Source organism: Chrysemys picta, chromosome 15 (assembly GCF_011386835.1).
Source record: "Chrysemys picta bellii isolate R12L10 chromosome 15, ASM1138683v2, whole genome shotgun sequence".
Classification (NCBI taxonomy): Eukaryota; Metazoa; Chordata; order Testudines; family Emydidae; genus Chrysemys; species Chrysemys picta.
Genome location: NC_088805.1, coordinates 34282942 through 34300097, shown reverse-complemented (window position 1 = coordinate 34300097; position 17156 = coordinate 34282942). Strand labels below are relative to the sequence as shown.

Here is a 17156-nt window from a genome sequence, read left to right as displayed (position 1 = left end):
CTCCCGCTTTCCATCTGCCAGAGGAGGCTGGGAAAGCGGCTAGTAGCCAAAGACTGGTACAAGAGATTGAGTCCCTGAGCAGGGCCCAGGGACATACACCTCCCAGGACCCTACCCACTCCCCAGCAGTAAAGTGCTGGACTTTTCACCAGGACATTGCCCCAGGTCTTTTCTGGTCCCTCCATCTTTCATATTAACCCCCAGCTAGTACATATCTGCTAATTTTTTCTATGCCTTATTTCTTCACCAGGGCCGGCTCCAGGGCTTTGGCCACCCCAAGCAGCCAAAAAAAAAAAAAAAAAGGCCACAATTGTGATCTGCGGCGGCAATTTGGCGGGAGGTCCTTTGCTCCCAGCGGGAGTGAGGGACCGTCCGCCGAATACCTGGACATGCCGCCCCTCTCCGGAGCGGCCGCCCCAAGCACCTGCTTGCCAGGCTGGTGCCTGGAGCCAGCTCTATTCTTCACAAAACTCCCAGAAAAGAGCTCAATATATTTAGTTTAACAAAGAGAAGGGTAAGTGGTGATTTGATTACAGTCTATAAGATCCTACATGGGGAAGAAATATTTAATAAGCTCTTCAGTCTAGCAGAGAAAGCTCTAACATGATCCAATGGCTGGAAGTTGAAGCTAGACAAATTCAGACTGGAAATAAGGCATAATTTTTTGACAGTGAGAGTAATTAACCATTGGAACAATTTACCAAGGGTCATGGTGGATTCTCCAAAACTGACAATTTTTGAAATAAAATTGGATATTTTTCTAAAAGATCTGCTCCAGGAATTATTTTGGGAAAGTTTTATGATCTGTGTTATACAACAGGTCAGACTAAGTGATCACAATAGTCCCTTCTGGCCTTGGAGTCCATGAATCTCCCCATTTTGCCCTGTTTTATGCACCCCCTGCATAACTGCAATGAGACCACCACCAGCAGAGCACAATACTTTGCTGAAACTCCTCCTTGAGCTAAATGGCCTTCTTTGCCCAAATCTTTCCTCTCCCCCAGCCATTTTTCATACCGGAGATGCCCTTTTTCAAGCTTGGTACAAGTGCCATATCCCATGGGAGACCTTAGAAAGGATCTGTTTGGGGGGAAAAGTTTCCTCCAGTTTTTCTCATTTGTCACAAGAGGGAACTATCCCCTTTTAGAAACAGAGTTGCAAGCTCCATTTATCCAAAATATTGGTGGTCATTTTTTCCCTTACCTTGCCCAGAACAGTGAGGCATGGTTTAGGCTCCAACTCCGGCTGTTCCAGTTTCACAACTCCTACCCAGCCATATTCATACAAGTCTTCTTCATCATTGCTATTACACAGTCCCAGTGGATGCATCTGAAACAAAACAAAGGGAGACAAGGAGAAGTTGGTAAAGGCGTTAACCAAAACATGAAAACAAGACAGTGTTCATTATGATCGAAGTAACAAAATATTCTACTGGAGGCCTAAATACAGAGTATAGTATAGTATATCAGTCAAATACACACTAAACAGAGAAATATCTGCTTGCTGTTCAGACAGTGGCACGTCAGAAGGTGAGAGAAGTTCCATAATAATGCTAAATATTTTTATTGTAGTCCTTACACTTCTGATCTCAATTGTGATTTGACAGAGCTCAGATTTGCCAGTAACAGATGGATTGGAAACCAGTGGTGCAAAACGGTTAGGAAGCCAAAAGCAGCAAAACACTCCAAATGAAGATTGATCGTGTCAGACAAATCAGCAATTACTTTGATCTTAAAATGTTATTCCAGTCTAGAGTTTTCCTCAAACAGGAAGCAGCCCAGCACACTCCTCTCCTTGAGAAAGGGCAATGAATGAATATACCCATGGGGCACTGCAACAGTAACCCAGAGTATCCGCATTCTCAAACATACAGTAGAATACTCCCAGACCGAAAAAACAAAAACAAAAAAAACCCTTAACATTGCAATAGTGCCCAAAGCCCTCAGCTAGGATTGGGGCCCATTGTACTAGGTATGGTACCGAGATACTGTCTCTGCCCCCAAACAATTAATTACCTAATTTGAAAAGAGACCCAGCTAGACAGTGTAAACCAGATCATAAAAATAAAATCCCTGCAGTTAACACAGGTCAGATAATACACAAGCTGATGGTTCCAGGTCATCTGAAAGAGATAGCTCCTGTGACGCAAAAGCAGGTGCAAATAAATGTGTGTATTGGGGGGGTCACCCACAGAAGGCAGAGTTAAGGTTGCATGGCATGTACCTGAACTCCTCCCCAGCACTGCACATAAGCCTGTCTTGATGTCTTGTGAGATCTGCAACCTTCACACCCTGCAATTTACCACATGGTTCTCCCAGTCATCACAAACCCAACTATCTATATTCTAATAATCAAATCCCCATCACTATTACCTGGCTCTTCCTAACAATGGGTTCCCATGCCAGGAGGAGTATCCTCAGTGTGAGAGGATATCATGACATCATCTGGAGGGCGGATCTCAACTATAGGATTGTTTCCCTCCACTCCAGCTTGATAGTCTTCTTCCCCGAGACTTTCGTCCTCCTTAACAGCACAGAGGCTGTCAGACTGGATGTGGGACCATTCTACCATGTCCCTGAAAGTCTCAGCTAAGTACCTCACATAAGGGCTGTTATAAAGAAGATGGTGATCTATTATTCTCCACGTCCACCAGACTAGGACAAGTAGTAATAGGCTTCATCTTCAACAAGGAAAATTTAGAAAGTTTTTCCTAATAGCTAAACTAACTATAAAGAAAGTTAAGCTCTGGAACACGCTTACAAGGGAGGTTGTGGAATCCCCATCACTAAGTTTTTAAGAAGAAGTTGGACAAACATGTCAGGGATGGTCTAGGTCAGGGGTCCCCAACGTGGTGCCCGCAGGTGCCATGGCACCCGCCGGGGCATCTAAGTGTGCCCACGTACTGGCCGGCAGACGAGCATCCACCGAAATGCCGTCGAAAAGCAGCAGCATCCAGAGGTGTCACCGCCAAAATGCTGCCGATTTTCAGCGGCATTTCAGTGGCGACGCCTATTGACGTTGCTGCTTGTCGGCGGCATTTCAGTGGATGCTCATCCGCCGCCACGGTCCTCCGTGGCTCGTTATCTGGTGCCTGCCAGACGAAAAAGGTTGGGGACCACTGGTCTAGGTTTATCTGGTCCTGCCTGAGTGCAGGGGGCTGGACTTAATGACTTCTCAAGGCCCCTTCCAGCCCAATGATTCTATGCATCTTTCCTTTGATCACACACATGGGAGTCAAGGACAGGGGCTCACACACACTCCTAGAGGAGCACAGCCCCTGAGATCACCTCATATCACAAAATCACAGCTCTGACAAGCTGCTCCAACTAATCCCTCCACTTCAGACAGCTACATATAATATAGTAATTGTAATTGGAGTGCATGCAGATAATCCCCAGAGGCTCCAGCAGGGCAGAGTTAAGGTTGCATGGGTGTGTATCCTAACTCTGTATTTCCTAGTTTTTAAAAGTCTGTTTTGATTCACTAAATGTTCTGGAAGGGCACAAAATACCACTGGACTACCTTAACTCTGCATTAAAAGTTTTTGTGAGTGAATATAGTGCTATAGTTACACCCTCTTCCTGTACAGCAAAACAAACACTATAGCTATTTAACACTACCAATGACTTGGAAGAATAGTGTAGGGCCATGATCTGATCCTTGCAGGACACCACTAGAAATGCACCCATTCAGTGATGATCCCCAGTTAACAAGTTACATTTTGAGGCTTGTCAGTTAGCCAGTTCGAAGCAAGTCTACCCCAAACAGTAGCTGGAACATCTGTGCACTGCTGGGAGCTGCAAGCCCTAGTGCATGAGGTGTGTTACAGGTGTGACAGAGCGACCACCCAGGAACTCAAGCACCAAATTTTTCAGCATAGAATAGACTTTTAGTGGGATGGTGAATATTCTCATTTTCTGAAGAGTAAAATATTCAAGGAGTGTCTCCCTAACAAAAACATTTACAACGGGAGGAGGAAAAGAGAGAGGCAAATCCATCAAACAAAGGAACATGGTTATTAATAAACTCTTGTATGTAGTGGTGCAAGAGGGCCCTGTCACAGAGCTACAAGATCGGTGCTACACCTACAGCTTTGGAGCAGTCTGTTGGAGGAACCTCTTTGCTGTGCCAGGCCCCCAAGGCACCTCACTCTTCCTAAAAGGTAGGCCACGCAGCCTCACCATCATCTCAGACTGAACCTCTGGGCTTCAGCACTCCTGCTTCACACGGTGAGCTCTGTTCAGCATGTCCAACTGAGAGAGTTTCCTGGTAGAGACTTGTACACTCTTTAATGCACCTTCCCAAATATTTACAGTGAGACTCTGGCAGTGATGTCAAAACAGTTGGGTTTACTAATCTGCTAGAACACAGCACAGGAAGTCCACAGGTTAGCACAGAGAAATGAAGGTTAAAGCATAGCTCATTTTGGTCAGCCCTGAGCCCCAGCCAAGCTGTAATGCAACTGCATTTTCAGTCTCTGGCTCTCTGTCTTTATCTGACCTCCTTAGTCAGTTCCCAGGTGAGAGGCCCCCAGTCAGATTCCTCCAGAAGCCAACACTATCTCCCCATCCCCCATACATTCCAGTTCTTTGTTCTTGAGCTGGGGTCTTTCCTCGGGTTCCCTGATGCGGGGTGGGAAAAATACATCTCCCTCTAGGTTGTTGGTTGCTAGGTGTTAATGTCCTGGTGACTGGGTTTTCCAGTGTCTTCTCAGATTTTCCACTGATACGGAGTCGACCTCAGCCAGTCCTTTATGATGACCTGTTCAGGCTCAGACCTCTCCCTTCCCCATGTCTCTGAGACCAAACATAGACCTTTTTGCTGCCACGGGGTAGCCATGCAAAACATGGGGGAAACTGAGGCAAACACAGGCTTCATAAAATATTACAGAAAATTCCCACTTCGTCACAACATGGTACTTAATGAGTATCAGGGAATGGAAAAATTTTGAATCTTATGCCGAACTAGTGTAAGAAGAGCAGCTGTCCTGCTCAATACCTGACTACCTGAGTCTAGATAGGAGTCTCAGGATATTTTTTTATATGAAACAGAATTTGGTATTAGCAAGGTAAAAGCTATGGTGAAAAATTCTCACCAGTTTTTATATGTAAAAGGGAAGCACGCTGACAAGTTAACTACAACTCCAAGATGAAACAGTTACCATACTGTACAAAAATCATGGGTCTTCAAGGGGGCAGATTCTGATTCCGAACTGAGCTCAAGAACCAGAACATCCCAAATGCTACACACTTATAAGAACAGCAGCATGTTGAATTTACTCTGAATAGGGCATGTAACAGGGACTCCTAGTAAACATGTTCATACAGCTAGGAGATATTTTCAGTAGAAGACATGAGAACTTCTGAACCCCAGAACTAGAATATGTCTGGGAGTGACAAAGTCCCAACACAGTTTTGGGGGGACAAAGGGATTACACAGAAAATAGAAAACAGTTTACCAGAAGATGAATACAGCAAATCAGTGCTTTCATGTAGCAGGAATCCAGGGGAACCTGCATGGAAGACTACTGATGTTCCATCAGCCAAAGGTGCAGACATTGGAGGGATGAAAGGGAGTGTTTCCCCAAATTTTACCCTCCTATGCAGCAGGGCTAATGCAACTGGCTCTGTGGATAAGGGGAAAGCAGTGGGCATGTTATTCCTTGACTTTATCAAAGCTTTTGATACGGTCTCCCACAGTATTCTTGCAGGCAAGTTAAAGAAGTACGGGCTGAATGAATAGACTATAAGGTGGATAGAAAGCTGGCTAGATCGGGCTCAACAGGTAGTGATCAATGGCTCCATTTCTAGTTGGCAGCCATTATCAAGCAGAGTGCCCCAAGGGTTGGTCCTGGGGCCGATTTTGTTCACCATACTTTCAGCAGGTTCTGGTTGTTGACAACTGGCAGAGACCACAAGCTCAGCACACAGCAAGTAACCCTCAAACACAAACAAACACACACTACAGACAGGTTTCAGAATAGCAGCCGTGTTAGTCTGTATCCGCAAAAAGAAGAACAGGAGGACTTGTGGCACCTTAGAGACTAACAAATTTATTAGAGCATAAGCTTTCGTGGACTACAGCCCACGTATGCATCCGAAGAAGTGGGCTGTAGTCCACGAAAGCTTATGCTCTAATAAATTTGTTAGTCTCTAAGGTGCCACAAGTCCTCCTGTTCTTCTTTTTACACTACAGACAGTCACTTATCCCAAAAGGGTGCTGTATTGCTCCTCCTTCACCTGGAGAACTCCCTTGCGAAACTCCCTGTTAGCAGCCCCTGTTCGCAAAGCTCCCTGGTCGCTTGTGCGCTGCTTTATAAAGCCCTGGCCTGTATGAATGCCCCGCCCACTGATGAAGGCCCAACCCTGGCCTCCCCTCCATCTGCATCCTCTACACCTCCTATATCTGCCCGTCACCCCTCATGCCAAGATTCCTAACCTCATGCCCATCTCCTTCTGTGATGTGGTGTACTTACCCCGCACTGTCCTTGTGGGGTTAACCATACCCTGTGGGCCAAGGAGCATGGCACCCTCTTGCCCTTGCTGGGCATGCTCCAACTGGAGGCAGACCATAAAAGAGAGTAGCCCAACTCAGACTGGGCTGACTGGGAAGGAGAGCGGAAATGTGTTGCAGGCACCTGCCCAGAAGCTATCAGAGCCCCATGCCGCAGAGATCCATCCGCAAGTGGATCGCCAGTTATGCAGCTTCAGTGGTGGATCCAGCAGAGCTGAAGGCTGAAGTGGACACCTTCATGCAAACCTATGATAAGCCACGCCAAGACCCCGGCGAGTACCCAGCTCTCTGAGGCCCACGGGGCAAAGGAGTCACTGGAAATCTCACCTGCCTAGCACCCCAAGGAGACTGAGGATCTGCACACTATGGAGCGGGAAGACAGGATAAGAAGTAGTCCAGTGGAACCAGACATTGATCCAAGGGGGTACCGGGAGCGGACTCAGTGTGTTTTGGTATGATCCCACTGACCCAGTGGTGTGACCACTCACCACTGATAGAGCCCTTGGCTGGGACATGGTGGAGTAGGGTGACTGGTTCCCCTACCCCTGGCCGCCAGCTCCACCACTGGGTGGTGGCGTGCTCCCATTTGGCCACAAGGCCTGAACTTGTTGCTGACTTGCCCCAGCCAGGAGGCTGTGGGACCCTAAACAGTGAGGGTTCCCTGGCCAGCCCTACCAACTCTGGACACTAGGCCACACTGCCCTGCGCTGAAGGGCAGCCACCTTGACCCCGACACCAACACCCCATGCCTGTGGTCTCTGCCAGTTGTCAACAACCAGAACCTGCTGAAAGTTCCACACCAAGGAGGGCCAGAGAAAACCTTCCCACCCCCCATTCTGGTCTGTTAAAGATGGAGACAGAAAAGGTTTTGAAATGGCTACTGGAAAGTCAGCAACAACAGGCAGTGCAGCAGCAGCAGCAGACGCAGACGCAGCTGCTACAACAGATGGCCATGCAGGAGCAGCTGGTCCAGAGCAACAGGAGCAGCGGCAGCAGCTGGTATGGGAGATGGCCGCCCAGCAGCAGGCGCAGCAGGAATGCCTGGTACAGAAGATGGCGACGCTGCTGCGACCAACCACCTCACCTGCCCCGGGGCAATGAGCTGATCGGGGCCCAAGTGGAGGAAATGGTCACACTGGAGCAGTTCACCCAGATCCTTCCTGGTGGGGGGGAAGGAGTGGGTCCAGGGACATTGCCTAACTACCCTCGCAGAGGCCATTTCCTTAATGGAGGAATACCTGAATGCTGAAGCGTCTGAGACGGGAGCCCATAATCTGGAGAGCCCGGGGAGCTGGGGTCAGCTGATGGATTGGGGGGCACGCAGTCCCAAGATAGGGAGCCCTCGGCACCAACCCAGGCCATCAGCAACTGTATGAACACCAGCAAGGAGGCGTCCCATCGACCAGTCACCCCCGGATGGATGGGGGAGAGAAGATTTGCCTGGAGGGACCTGCAGTCTTGAGATCGGAACCACCAGCCGGGGGGGCCCTGGCCATCGTAGCTATGACCAAGTGTAGGTGGCCAGCCTCCAGGCAAGAAAAAGGGGCCCAGCTACGCTCCTGGTATCTCTGTGGGTGAATGGCAGGGAACTACTGCGCAACAAGGGCCCGGACGGCTCGGGAAAAGGCCCCTCCATCCAGCCAGACACCCCAATATACACCCCCACACAGGCAGAGGTGCCAGCGGAGGCTGACTGGGGCTGGCTGGACATTGACGGAGACTTCCTAAGGAAGCAGAGGGACCTGAGTCTGAGCTGAGCCGGGGAACACATGGCGGATCTCAAGCAGGAGGATGGTGGTGGCAAATGACTACCTCAAGCACCCCAATTCGAGGTGCATGATGACTGCCTCTGCTAGGTGGGTAAGGAACCTCAAACTCAGGAAGAATTCCAGCAATTGCTGGTCCTGCAGAGGTCCCAGCACCTAATGCACTCAATGCCCTGGGCGGGACACTTGGGGAGTGAGAAGACCCTGCAAGAGGTGGCAGGGAGGATTTCTGGCCAGGTATCTATGTCGAAGTTTGGGACTTCTGCACCTCCTGCCCTGAGCGCCAACATGCCAACCCAAAGGGGACACCTAAGGTGCCCCCAATACCACTCCCTGTAGTTGGGGTCCTTTGAGTGGATAGGTATGGACCTGAAAGGGCCTCTGGAGAAGAGTGGATCGGGTGCCAGTATATCCTCATAGTGGTGGACTATGTGCCCCGGTACCCCGAGGCCATGCCGTTGCAGATGGCCATGGCCCCCACAATAGCTGCCGAGCTTCTAAACATCTTCACCTGAGTAGAAATACCCCGGAAGATACTAACTGACCAGGGGACCAAGGTCTCATAGAAATTAATGGCAGAGCTGTCCCAGTTATTAAACATTCTGGATCACTAGGTCATACTGTCCTGCATAGAAGGGCAGCCCTATTGACTCTGGCCATTAGGCCATGCTGCCCTGCACAGGAGAGTAGCTACCTTGACCCTGACCTAACACTCCATGACGGGGTGTATTTACCCTACGACACCTTCCCTTTGTCTTGCTGCCTCTGGAATACGCACTTCATCTCTAAAAGGGCCACAGCCTTTTAGGCCGGCTGCCGGGACCCTGGCTGGCAGGGGCTGGCGGACGGAACCCCAGACCGGCAGCAGGCTGAGTGGCTCAGCCCGCTGACGGTCTGGGGTTCCGTCTGCCACCCACTCTGCCGGTCTGGCACGCGAAACCTTTTACTGGCACATGAAACCTTAAATTAATGGAAGACTTGGCACAAACTTCTCAAAGGTTACCGACCCCCGTCATGTCATATAACAATTTTTTTTTTAGACTTGGGCTTAGGATATCTCCATTAATAAAAAAAAAAAAAAAAAAAAACCTATCTCCTAGAACTGGAAGGGACCTTGAAAGGTCATCGAGTCCAGCCCCCTGCCTTCACTAGCAGGACCAAGTACTGATTTTGCCCCAGATCCCTAAGTGGACTCACAACCTGCGTTTAGTAGGCCAATGCTCAAACCACTGAGCTATCCCTCCCCCGCGCAGCCGGCCCCACTCAGCCCGCTGCCGGCCGGGTTCCGTCCATACAGTTTCTTTAGTATATTAACCTTAGATTCTGTGTTTGTTTTATTTGCTAGGTAATCTGCTTTGATCTGTTTGCTGTCCCTTATAATCACTTAAAATGATTATATTCTCTTTGAAGAATATGGGGCCGTAGTCTCACAGTGGACACCAGAATTGGACATAGTATTCCAGCAGTGGTCACACCAGTGCCAAATACAGAGGGAATATAACCTCACTATCCTTACTCAAGATTCCAGTTTATGCATCTAAAGACTATATTAGCCCTTTTGGCCACATCAACACACTGAGCTCATGTTCAGCTGATTATCCACCATGACCCTCAAATGTTTTTCAGAGTCACTGCTTACAGTTCCCCATCCTGTAAGTATGGCCTACATTCTTGTTCCTACATGCATACATTTACATTCAGCCATACTGAAACGCATACTGTTTGCTTGCACCAGTTTCCCAAACAATCTAGATCACTCTGTATCATTGACCTAGCCTATTCATTATTTACTACTCCTCCACTCTTCAGTCATCTGCCAACTTTATCAATGATGATTTTATGTTTTCTTTCAGGGCATTAATAAAAAAGTGTTACAAAGCATCGGGTTCCTGTAGGACCCAACTAGAAAAACACCAGCTGAACGATGAGTCCCTGTTTACAATTACATTTTGAGACCTGTCAGTTAGCCAGTTTTCAATCCATTTAACATTTTCTGTGTTAATTTTGTATTATTCTAGTTTTTAAATCAAAATGTTGTGTGGTATCAAGTCAAATGCCTTACAGAAGTCTTAGTATATTACATCAACTTTTATTGACCAAACCTGTAACCTCAAAGAAAGAGAAAGTTAAATTGACAGGATCTATTATCCATACACCCATACTGATTGGCATTAATTATATTACCGCACTAGATTAATAAAGAAAGGTATCAGCCACTTCATTATTTTGCTTGGGATCGAGGTCAGGCTGACAGGCCTTTAATTATATCTGGATTGTCCTGTTTACCCTTTAAAATATTGGCACACCATTAGCTTTCTTCCAGTCTTCAGCAACCTCCCCAGAGTTCTAAGAGTTATTGAAAAGTCAACATTAACAGTTTAGAGAGCTCCTTGACCAGCTCTTTTGAAATTCTTGGATGGAAGTTATCTGGACTTGGTGATTTAAAAGTGTTTAACTTTAGTAGCTGCAGGGTAACATCCTCCCTCCAAGATTACTATTGGAAGTTTTTCCTCATTATCATATGTTGTAACTGCATCTTTTTTCCTCCAAATACAGAGCAGAAATACTTTTGAATGCTTCTACTTTTTTCTGCATTATTGGATATTCTTCCATTTCCATCTAGTAATACCATTGTTAGGATTCATTTCGTTCCCAATATACTTAAGCTGTGCTGCCCATAGATCTTTCCTTCTGTCCTTTTCCTCCATCATAAATTTTCTATGATTCTGAACTTCAGATTTATATTAATTGTCAACATCCCCTTTCTTCCACGTGTGTGTGTGTGTGTGTGTGTATTTTTTTATATTTAATTTATTTATTTTAACCTGCCTTCACTTCAAAGTGTGGCTTTCCCTCAATTGTGACTTTTTGGGCATCTACTAATATATTCTGAAACAGCTCCCAATCATCATTTCAATATTTGTTTAAATTATTTCTCCCAATTGACTGAGGTTCAGTTTGCTTTCAACTTTATGAAATTGTCTATATATATGCATGCTTAGACTTGATTACATTTGTTATATGCAAACAGAATAAAGTTATGATCACTTGTACCTAAGCTAGTACAAATTTTTAGTTTTGTGGTCAATTCCTATTCGGGCTGTCTACACAGAGCAGTACTAGAGGAATGTGATATCTAAAGCACACCGATGTGTTGCATGCTAACTGGCCTGTATAGACCCTTCTAGTGCAAGTTAAAAGGTCCCTAATACACATTTACATCGTAAACAGCACTACATTAATGCAACTAGGGACCCATTAAGTTCACAGCTTCAGGGGTATCTACGTTGGCCAATGCAAAACACAGGTGTGCTTTAAGAAATCAGATTTCTCTAGTGCGAATTACTGCTCTGTTTAGACAAGCCATTTGTCAAGCCTACTTGTTGGCTGTAATGCTTTCTGAGTTAGGAAACTCATCTATAATATTTAGAAATTCTGAGGACGTTTTAGTACTGACAGCATGACGCCACCAGCCTGTGTCACTCAGACTGACGTCCTCCCATCATAACTCAGCTTTCCCCTCATCACTAGACATTATAAATAGGTGCATAAATGGGTACATTATAAATGGTGATCCTGTTCCCTTGGTGTGATCTAGGGTCAATAGCAGACACCAACTAGAACCCCATCTTGTGATTTATCTGTTAGAACCCTGATCCATAAGAATTCAATATCATCTTTTTCTGAGATCAGTAACTAGAAACAGGTAATATCTAATACCCATCTTTAAAAGAGCCTTCAACTACTGACAATAGGCCTGAAGAAATGTACCTTAGCTCTGGACTTAGTAAATTCTCTGAATAGGGACATGTTTTGGGGCATGAAGGGTCCAAAAAAGGAAGTTTAGGCAAAAATCAAGACGTTCCATTGATATTCCATTTTTTTTTTTTTTTTTTTTTTTTTTTTTTTTTTTTTTTTTAAAACAGTGGGATGGTTCACAGCCGTCAAAGCCTTCTGGGGAGAGGATAGGGATACTAATACGCAATATACAGTAGCCTGATTTTCAGAAGGGCAGAACACACAAAACACTAACAAAAGTCAATGGGAACTACCGGTTCTCAGAACATCACGTCAATAAAAGCAGGCTATTGGATTTCTGAGGCACCACATTCTAGAAGACTCTCCTACCACACACACTACATCATGATGTGGCAGAATGAATACTTTGTAGTGTGTCGAACGCGCGGATGATCAAGTGACCTCCTTGCACAGTTCTTCATACAAGTATCTAATTCTCTTTGTCCACTTGGTGGATTGAGCGGTAATGCTCTTAGGTGAAGTGGCTCATCTGGCCTTGAAGATTTAGAAACCATGGCCCTGGCCCTGGCCCTAGCAGCTGCTGCAGTTGTGGTGCAGTGACAGAGAATGCTGTCCTGGGGAGAGAGATGGCCAATGAGGGCAGCTCAAGCTGGGGAGAGGGCTCGGAATCTGCCCAAAGGGCCAGTTGGAAGACTATTAGAGAAGAGGGCGGCAAAAAGACTCTGCTTGGGTGAAAAGGGGCTTGGACAGAGAAAGTGGTGTTAGAGGAACCTGGTCTGTGAAAGGCTATGTGCAAGGAGCCTGGTGGTGAGGGGCACAGAACTTATGACTGGTGAGAGTGACCACTGAAACATGGACAGAGGGAATAGAGTTTGGGCACCTGAGGAATGGGCGTGGCCCTCTAGGTGAGGAGCTGTTTGCCAGTGGACCTGTTGGAAAGAGGTGCAGTCATTGAAGTGTTGAAGCAAAGGAGCATTGCAAGACAGAGAGAGACAAAAGCAGGACAGCAGGGGTGAAGCTAGACTTTGGAGCCAGGGAGAGGAGGACCTAATTCCCTTTTGAGGTGATGCACCGCTGTTGAAACACTTCTTTCATTGTGATTGTAATTTACAGTTTATTTTCCTAAACAAGTATTTGATGTCACTTTATTTTATTGTACCTGCCAAATGTCTGGGTTTTTCCTTTATAAAGTTTAAAATTTAAGGTTAAAGGTTGAGTTTGTTTGCCTCTGACTCTCCCCATAGTAGGCACAGCCTAACTGAGGCTGGGTCACTGCACAGGCTTCCACTATGTACGTGTTGAACCATCTTGCTGTGAGGGCCTTGGAGGCATGCTTGCTTGACTGCTGGCTGGTAAAGTACTATGAGTGCAATTAACTTTTCTATAGTGTTCAGTCCTCTTGAGGCAACTTGTTCTCCTGACATGCCAAGTGTACCACTCCATCAATAAGGATACTTCAGATTCTAACAGAAAGATACACTAATTACTTCTGATGAGTTAACTGATCTTTGGCATGAAGGTGTGGGTCTGGCCTCAGAACTACTTTCTATCCTAATCTGACTCTATTAAGAGTGTTCCTATTGACAATACTCTCTGAGCTGGCATTAGAGCAAAGCACCTTAAAAGTGAGAAAGTGAAGAGACTGAGCACAGAGTTACAAAAGATTGGTGCCCCACACCCTTACAAAATTTGAGCCATAACGAGGTATTTTAGTGCCTGGGCAAGCAAGCATCTTTACACCCCCTACTGTATTTTTTGTTCCTGTCATTTTTCCATCCCTGCGGCTTTGCGCCTTGGGCAGCTGCCCTGCTCGCACACGCTAGTTACAGCCCTGTGGTGCACACAGGTCTAGCATCTTGCAGGGAATCTGAATCACTGGTAGGCGTAACGGCTGTATGACTCTGAGGAATCTGGTAACGTAATGGAGTTTCATTATCAACCTGGCCTTCTGCAGTAGATAACACACTTCACATTCACAGCTCTATAGCTAATTTTTGTCTATACCGCCCCAAAGGCAATATTGGTGGGCTCTTTACTGAATGAGAGTAGAATGTCTACCTCGAATTATCCCAAGGAGCGTATGTCCCTTCCTTGGAATTTCCAAGCTGTTAAGTAGTCAGCCACCTCCTGAGTGCCCCCTGTTGGGCCGCGGTCACTCTGCAGCACCCTGCCTCCCTTTCCCCCTCCTTAGGGCCCCTTAAGAACTGCACAGTCCACAATATTTCAAACAAAATTAACCCTTCTGGGTGGGGTCTAGTTATTTAATATTACATGCAGTCTTCAGTGACCTTCTAGGCCCAACCCTCTTCCATCTTGACTAAGGGAACTCCACAGCCCTCCTTCTGGGGCTTGGGCTGCTCTTCTCCCTGGTCCTTTCTGATTTACATATTGCTCCTCCTTCCTAGGGCATCTGTCTTCCCTCTCTGCTTCAACTGCCACTCTCAGGGGTTGCCTGGCTGGGGCTCAACCTTCTGACTCTGTCATCCAAACTCTCTCCGTGCCAGCATCTTCCCTGCATGCTCACTCTCTACTCTTTTCCTATGCTACCTCTCCCGGTTTCCTGTTCCCCTTTGGCTCTTTATTGAGGACACCTATCCTCTGTCAGGCTCCATCAAGGCTGTTAACAAATCAGAGGTGTGCTGGAGCAATTCCCTCTTAAAGGGCCCAGTACATTCTGTGACGGGAATCTTGATGCACAACTGGTCACTGAGTGACGTGGTCAGGAATCTATCAATTTGACTGGGGTGCACCAATCTTCATCTGATCTCCGTGGCCTCTGCCAATAATATTCCTATTAGTCTTTGCCAAGAATGGAATACCTTTTAAAAAGCTTTCTATGTCATTTGTGGGGTAGTATATATTGCCTTCACTTCTGAATTTTTGCCTTACAAAAATTTCTCAGTTTCCCTATTAGGTCTCAACATGGAAGTCCTTCAAAAGGATTACATTTCCTACAGTATAGAGCCTTTATCTTCCCTGGACATGGGGGGTCCAAATAGAACGATGTGATTTTCCACCCAGTTAAGCAGCTTGTGGGACTCCTTTTTGAGAGGAATAAGCCTACTCCCGCCCTTTATTCAAGTATGCAATCACCATGCTGTTGTCATAAGGACTAAAACATGCTTAGGCTGCACTACTAGTTGGAAGAGCAGAGGAGCAAGCATTCTTACCCTGAGCTCCAAACAGCTGGACTTACTTTTCCCTTGTTCCTATTTCGACAGAACACCCTGTGTCAACTGGTTTTCTAGTACTGCTGGTAATGAGGATCCTTTCCCGTTTTAAACATGGGATATCCCAGTTCAAACTTGCTGAGGCAAGTCCACAGCTCCATGGATTGAATTAAGTCTGGTACCCTCAGTTTGAAGCAGAGGAAGAAAGAGTTGAAAGGGGAATAGGAATCTTTGCAGTCCTCCTGTGGAAGCAGAATCACTGATGTGTTTTCACAATATCACCACATGAGTCATCTAGCACAAGTCAAAAACATTACTGATATTATTTTAACTTCTCAGGTGATGATTCTGACCTGGTCTGGGACTGGAATCAGGAGACTTTCATAAATGCATGTTCCTGTAGAAAGACAGCCATCTAGGACAAGGCAGAGAAACTGCAATCTCCATGCACTGGAGGTGCCTCCTGTTGCAACAGGAATGCAGAGAAGACATATGACCGGGATATGGAACTGTGTATTACAGGTCATCATGAGGGGATAGAATTTCACTTTCAGAACCAAGAGGCTTGCATGACCACCTTCTTTGTACTCCACACTATTGCACTTTTGATGCACTCTATGACCCACATCTACTCCAGTTTGAAGACCTTTTCTGGACTCTGGTTTCTGGGATCTCATTTCTTTTAGGGGAAGCTGGACCAGTTTCTACTAAATATCCATTTTGAGTTGTCCCTAGAACTGGACGAGAAATCTTTTCAGGGTCTTTGGAACTGCAGTCCGATTTGGATTTTCCTTCCCTATCGAATTTATTCCAGAGCCGTCTTCCTAACAAATAATGAAAAACGAGGCACAGCTCCTTCTTAAACTGAGAGAAAAACACCCCACCCACTCTTTTCACCACCTCTGGCCACTCTGGATGTTCAGACTAAATACCAACACACACCTGGACATCATCACTGGTGGCTTTGGACTTTCGTGAAGATCCAAGGCTTGAGAGTCAGGCATTTCCCATCACTAAAGAGATATTCTCATTTGAAGTCAGTATCAGGCCTAGGGTCATATTTCCCCTTTAGGTTCCCTTGGCATCACTGGTTAGGCTTTAATGTCAGGGAAGGATGGATTCAGTGCGATGGAAAAAAGAGGGACTCCTGGGCATGAAGTTTCTTTGTCTGCTTCCTTGAGACAGGCCAAAGCTCCTGTTTTCTAAGGACCCTGAGAGTGTATCACAGCCCTTTAACAATCCATTCTGACTAAATGGAGGGAGGCGGAGAACACAGATTGCCTGTTTCACCATGGAAGCATCCAGCTACCGCATTATTTCTGGAGGCACCCTTGCAGTTGCGTTGATGGACGGGGAATTCAGTCACTCACTCCATGCAGCGGTAGTGTTATCTAAGGCAAGGCTCGTCTTGGTTGGGGCTGTAGCAGCAGGATCTCTGTTGCTGGAGCAAGAAGCTGTTCCAACACAGGAATCATCAGTATATGTCAGTGAGGCGTGAGGTTGTAGTCTCCACCTTCATAGTCTGCAACCAACTGCCTTGGAGGATGTGCTGAGTTGGCTCTACATCACCAGGATAGCCTCCCCTTCCACAGAAGCAGGGTCATTACTGCTGCATGCAGTGACTACAACCCTGTGTTTGCCCTTCCCCTCACCCACAGTGGACAATTAAGAAATAACAGTCTTTGGGTTAAATCTTGAAGCAGAGTTTAAATTCCTTCTGAATTTTGATACCCTACCCAATGTAAGTATCAATAGTCTTGTTGTTCATATAAAGTATCTAATCATTTTTCCAATCTTATGTTCATTACCTCTGTTGTGGCAATGAGTTCCACAGGTTAATTCATGCACTGATTTTAAGAGTATTTCCTTTCCTTCGATCAGTTTTAAATATGCTCCATTTAACGTCTCTTTTTCTACTATTATGAGATAGGAAGTCAGAATGCCCAACT

At 46.2% G+C, this 17156-nt stretch overlaps 1 protein-coding gene across 4 annotated transcripts in view; it reads right to left on the bottom strand.

Moving 5' to 3' along the window:
* Positions 1–17156, bottom strand: part of ZNRF3 (zinc and ring finger 3) — a 205057-nt gene that overhangs the window by 69247 nt on the left and 118654 nt on the right. For all 4 annotated transcript variants that reach the window (XM_065568953.1, XM_065568954.1, XM_005309711.4 and 1 more), the window contains one exon: positions 1203–1328. In XM_065568953.1, the coding sequence (XP_065425025.1) occupies positions 1203–1328 (126 nt within the window). The remainder of the gene's footprint in view (positions 1–1202; positions 1329–17156) is intronic.